This window comes from Diaphorina citri, unplaced genomic scaffold (assembly GCF_000475195.1).
Source record: "Diaphorina citri unplaced genomic scaffold, Diaci psyllid genome assembly version 1.1 scaffold13, whole genome shotgun sequence".
Classification (NCBI taxonomy): Eukaryota; Metazoa; Arthropoda; class Insecta; order Hemiptera; family Psyllidae; genus Diaphorina; species Diaphorina citri.
In genome coordinates, this window is record NW_007377452.1 from 477039 (window position 1) to 483288 (window position 6250).

Consider the following 6250-nt stretch of genomic DNA (forward strand, 5'->3'; position numbering starts at 1 on the left):
GGCCCACTCAGCCTCGTGAGGAAAATTAGTGGTTATGTAATATTAATGCTCATAGCGACCGGTGTCAGCATGGTAGGTAAACATTGGGTGTTGGGATTATTGAGATATGTATTTTGGACTTACTTTACTTTCCGAGTCCTCTTCTTTCTCATCATATTTGGTACCTCCAATGCCTTGCAACGGAGTGGTCTTTCTCGTTTGCTTGTAGCAGATCGTCGTGGGTGCATGTGGTCTCCAGTTTGCTGCATACTAGGAGATTCTAAAAGAAGAAGATTCTATTCTATTATTGGTCTGTTGGTCAGGTCCCCTCGGCGGTGGAGGTCTCAGCTATTACAATCATGTGAATAAATCAAGACGTGACAATTTTCACCGGGAACCAGTCCGTATTGTCGAAGTGGTAAGTTGAGTTTCAGAATAAGTTTGTTCTGATGATGCCATCAGGAGTTGGCGAAACATGTCAACTCATTGTATCTTTTGTAGTTTTTATAAAATATTAAAAATACATTTCAATTACCCTAATAGTCAAGTGATTTGAATAAATTCTGGGACACCCTGTATATTATTATTATTTATCCTATTGCAGCTCATACATTTAGATACGTTCAAAGGTTGGGACAAGAAGGAATCTATGGTGCTTGTAGATTTATACGGATGGGCGAATCATGAACTTCTACAGTGTTTGGCCTTTTCTCTTAATGCCAGGTATTAAGGGATAATATTTTACTCGTATTCTTATCATAATCTTAAATATTGTGCCTTGATTCTTGATTAATAGGCTGTAATAAAGTTCATCAATAAAATTGTTTTGTCAGTTTCAAAGAAGTTCAAAAATGCATACTGGATTCAAAACCAAACTCAAAGATGTTTGTACGTGCATACTTTCTTCAAAATGGTAAAAATCAAGGAGTTCGTAAATTCATACAAGCTTCAAAACTGAACTCAAAAATGTTTGACTTGGATACTACTAACTTCAACTTCAAACCTATCCATTTCAAAGATCTTTGTACTTGCATACTGTCTTCAAAACAGGCTAGGTTCGAAGATATTTTCTCACGTAAACCAGATTCAAAACCTCAGTAATATGTTCAATATTGGAGTGATGAATTTTGAACTTTTAGCTAAATCCCATTTAGGGATGAACTATTCATTTTTCTTCTTAATTCTGGGACAAAGAACTTTATAATATAATAAACAGGAATAGGAATATAATGAACAAAAGTTACCCACTCTGATCAACAGCCTAGTGTCCTACCTCATAGATGACTATGGCTGGAAGCACACAAGCGAGGCAGGCAGTTTTCTCGGAGCCGGAGGCCTCATCAAGTTTCTAAACACGGAGGTGGCAGATACCGGGTCTGCCTTGCTGCTTCGGAATGATCGCCGCGTCTACGTCAACTATGCGGCCACCATGGAATATAATAAACAAAAGTTACCCACTCTGATCAACAGCCTAGTGTCCTACCTTATAGATGACTATGGTTGGAAGCACACAAGCGAGGCAGGCAGTTTTCTCGGAGCCGGAGGTCTTATCAAGTTTCTAAACACGGAGGTGGCAGATACCGGGTCTGCCTTGCTGCTTCGGAATGATCGCCGCGTCTACGTCAACTATGCGGCCACTGTGTTCCCAGTGACGTGAGTACCCTGTCGAAATAAAATCAAACTAAAATCAAATACACTCGAACTCAAAGATGTTTAAAACTCAAAGATGTTTTTACGTACATACTAACTCCAAAAACATCAAAGTCAAATATTATTTGCCAGAGGCGATAGTGTGTTTGTGATGAGTGCACCAGTTCCCCAAGAATCGCTTAAGGTCAGCAACGTTGTGCGTGGTTGGTATTCGGACGGGTCAACATCTGGGTAATTACTCACTGTGATTACCCAGATGGTCCCTTACCCTTACCCAGACGCGATTGCGTGCTGCTGGCTTTTTCCGGCCCCACTTAGTTTGGGTGAGGTTAATGTGAGTAAGCGGATAGCTTGGCGCTGAATGGACGGCTTGGCTTGGAGGGTAAAACTTTAACAGTTACACAATGGGGGGGGGGGCAAAAACCTTTTGTAAACATTACTTCTGTGACCTTTCAGTACTTCGTTCCTGTTTCGACAGCCCTCGCTCGCCTCCGTCAGCAATATCTACTTCAAGACATTCTCTCCGAACCTCTGGCTCAGTACACTCAGTAAGTATCTGTAGAGCGAACGGACTGAATACGGAAATAAATTTCTTTTTTAGATTTGTTCAAAGAGGTTTGATAGAGAGGGATTTGTAACTTCTGAAGTCTTATCGTGCCGAAAGCGAAGAGAAAAGACAGGATAGAAGAAAGCCTGCCGTCCCGAGAGCGAACCTTATCCGTTCAGGATGAAATCCGGCCCGGGTGGGAATCGATCTAGGCTGCCAATATTATTTTAATGGTGTGTTAAAATCAATGGGCAAAATTCACACTTCCAAGAGAAAATAATTATTAAAAGTAGAATAGAATATACCTTGTTTATCCTGCTGGAATAGGATAGCAAAAGTAGAGACAATTTGCTCTCGAGTCCTTGTGGATTATTTATTAATGGTTACACCTTATTTTCTTTCTGTGTTTCAGTTCTAATGACGTTCATCACCATAGCCCTATCCACACTACTATCTCTCTCCCATCGCTACGGATTTGAGACTCAAATTATCAGAGTTTCCCTTCCCGACGTTGTCATGTCTGTGTTGGGCGCCATCTGTCAACAAGGCAAGTCTATCAATATCAAAGATGTTCATAAAAGCATACCAACTTCAATTCTATCAATGTCGAAGAGGTTCACTCATACGTACTAACTTCAAACCTATCAATCGCAAAGATATTCTTAAACGCATACCTACAAAGCTTCAATTCTATCAATGTCAGATATGTCCATTGTTCATCATACATACGTATCAAATTCAAACCTATCGATCTCAAAGATGTTCATACACAGATACTAACTTCAAACTTATCATTGTCTCTTAATGCATACCAACTTCATTTCTATCAATGTCAAAGATGTTCACAAATACGTACTAACTTCAAACATGTTATAACCATTCTGATAACCAATCTCAAGGATGTCCATAAATGCATACCAACTTCAAACCCATCAATCTCAAAGATGTTCATACATACGTACTAACTTCAAACTTCTCTTCAGGCCTAATGCATACCAACTTCATTTCAATCAATGTCAAAGATGTTCACACATACGTACTAACTTCAAACATATTATAACCATTCTGATAACCTGATAACCAATTTCAAAAATGTCCATAAATGCATACCAACTTCAAACCCATCAATCTCAAAGATGTTTATACATAGGTACGTACTAACTTCAAATTTCTCTTCAGGCCTGGACAAAGTGCCCAACAGTGCCTCGGGCCGACTCACCGTGCTAGTGACCTCCATCACGTGCCTGTTCCTGGTCACGGCGTATGCCGCCAACATTGTCGTCCTCATTCAGACCCCAAGCAGTCTTGAAAATTAATAATTCGGACAAAATTCGCGTCCAATTTTAAGTCACTTAATCAGTTTATTTCCGTTTTCAGATGTCCACTTTGAGCTCATCCACTCCCTCACGTTCAATTCAACTTCATTTATGATTTCACTCGATGAGAATTCACTCTTCATGGATCAGACTAGCAGGAGTCATTGTTCATACATACGTATCAAATTCAAACCTATCGATCTGAAAGATGTTCATACACAGATACTAACTTCAAACTTATCATTGTCTCTTAATGCATACCAACTTCATTTCAATCAATGTCAAAGATGTTCACACATACGTACTAACTTCAAACATATTATAACCATTCTGATAACCTGATAACCAATTTCAAAAATGTCCATAAATGCATACCAACTTCAAACCCATCAATCTCAAAGATGTTCATACATACGTACTAACTTCAAACTTCTCTTCAGGCCTGGACAAAGTGCCCAACAGTGCCTCGGGCCGACTCACCGTGCTAGTGACCTCCATCACGTGCCTGTTCCTGGTCACGGCGTATGCCGCCAACATTGTCGTCCTCATTCAGACCCCAAGCAGTCTCATCAATACCGTCACAGATCTGGCTAACTCTCCGTTCACTGTGAAGCTACACGAGTTTCAGCACAATAGAGCTTTCCTTAGTCTCGAGAACTATTCTCAGAGGTTTTTTCACGGAAAGAACTTTCCAGGGAGGTTTTTTGGGAAGTACTTTCTAGAGAGGTTTCTCCAGTTTCTGGGTCTTGGGAGGTTTTTTCGGAGCAAGCTTCCGAGGAGGTTTCTGGTTGATTTGTTGGTGAAGCTGTTGCTGTGCCAGGATTGGTCGATTGTGGATCTGGGAGGCATAGAATAGGAAATAAAATTAATAATATATAATAGGAGATACCTTTAGCGTATTTTCCTTTCATAATGTTAATGCACATTAGCTCAATTCGAATTTTTCCTTCTCAAATGTTAATGTACATTAACTTCCCCTCCTCTCCTTTCACGAATTTTGTAATGTACCTTTTTTTTCTCGCATTACGATCCGCCATCTTGTTTCACATTAGGAATATAGGAAGTTTTGGCGGTAAAATTTAAAATTTCATCAGCTGATTTTTTTTAATCGTCAATTTTTACCCCCACTACCAGGTATGCTATTCTTCTCCACAAAGAAGTACTATAAAATCATTTGCCGAACAGACAAAGTTATTTAATTATACACATATATGATTTCAATAGCTTCTCATAATAGAAAACTTGAACTTGGTTCGAAGTTCATCCATACAGTAATTGGGTATTTTTCTCGGAGGACCACAAAATTAATTTAAAAATAAATGAAAAAAGTTACTTTTCTTGTGGAATCATAAAATTCATCACTGAGTTATGCGTACCTGTTAATCCGGGAAATCCAAATTACCGGTAAAATTATCTCATAACGTTCTTGCATTTTATTATCCCCACCCCTGGAAATTCCTAATGTCAATGCGCATTAACATTACGAAAGGAGAATAGGCTACTCTTGTTTACGTATACTGCCAGCACGGGGCTGAAAAGTCCCTTACCTAATAAATCACATATGATATTTTCAAAGAAAAACAATAAGACCTATTTAAATTAAAAAGAATAAGAATAAAGAAGCGAGAGACAGAAAGAGAAAAGGAGGGGGAGGGAAGGAGAGAGGGAGGGAAGGAGAGAGAGAGAGAGAGGGAGGGAGGAAAGGAGAGAGAGAGAGGGAGGGAGGAAAGGAGAGGGAGAGAGAGAGGGAGGGAAGGAGAGGGAGAGAGAGAAGGGAGGGAGAGAGAGAGAGAGAGAGGGAGGGAGGGAGAGAGAGAGAGGGAGGGAAGGAGAGGGAGAGAGAGAGGGAGGGAGGAAAGGAGAGGGAGAGAGAGAGGGAGGGAAGGAGAGGGAGGGAGAGAGGGAGGGAAGGAGAGAGAGAGAGAGAGGGAGGGAAGGAGAGAGAGAGTGAGAGAGGGAGAGAGGGAGGGAGGGAGAGAGAGAGAGAGGGAAGGAGAGAGAGAGTGAGAGAGACAGAAAGAGAAAGGGAGGGAGGGAGAGAGAGAGAGAGGGAAGGAGAGAGAGAGTGAGAGAGACAGAAAGAGAAAGGGAGGGAGGGAGAGAGAGGGAGGGAAGGAGAGAGAGAGAGGGAGGGAAGGAGAGAGAGAGAGAGAGGGAGGGAAGGAGAGAGAGAAAGAGATTTAAAGAAAGAAGAAGAAAGAAGAAATTGTTTGTTTTAGGGTTGAATGTTGAATGGTAGAGACTACCTTAGGCAATAATTTCACCCTTTGCTTCTAACTCTCGTGTATTTTGTGTACACTGTACATAATTATAAACAATGATGAATTCATAATAATAATGAAAAGAAGAAGAAGAGAAAAAAAAAAATCTGGTGTGAACATCACACGACTTTCCTTATCCTATTGAATGATGCTTATTTGAGTGTTCTTTTACCCTAACTGCCCAGAACATGAGTCGATCACAGAAGGAGTATTAGCTAGTCGGTCTCAAGAGATCATCGGACTTCACATTGCACATACACAGATCATAAACCCGGTGACTCAAAAGACGCTACCTGCTACAATACTTCTAGACTCCGGATCCCACAAGAACTACGTCACTGAGGAGTTTGCCAACAAGTTGGGACTGAAGACCTTGTCACATTTGTGAACTACATACAAAATTTCAAGTCTCTAGCTTATACCGTTCTCGAGATATTTTGTTTACAGACAGACAGACACACAGACAGACACACACACGGACCAATGGCTGAAACTTT

General features: G+C 40.6%; 1 protein-coding gene across 1 annotated transcript in view; it reads left to right on the forward strand.

Annotated features, from left to right (window-relative positions):
• The first annotated feature begins 262 nt into the window (after positions 1 to 262).
• The window catches only part of LOC113466383, a 13061-nt gene continuing 7073 nt past the window's right edge, over positions 263 to 6250 (forward strand). The window contains exons 1-3 of the mRNA XM_026821735.1: positions 263 to 397; positions 584 to 702; positions 1240 to 1632. Coding sequence (XP_026677536.1) covers positions 629 to 702; positions 1240 to 1632 — 467 coding nt within the window. The 5' untranslated portion in view covers positions 263 to 397; positions 584 to 628. The remainder of the gene's footprint in view (positions 398 to 583; positions 703 to 1239; positions 1633 to 6250) is intronic.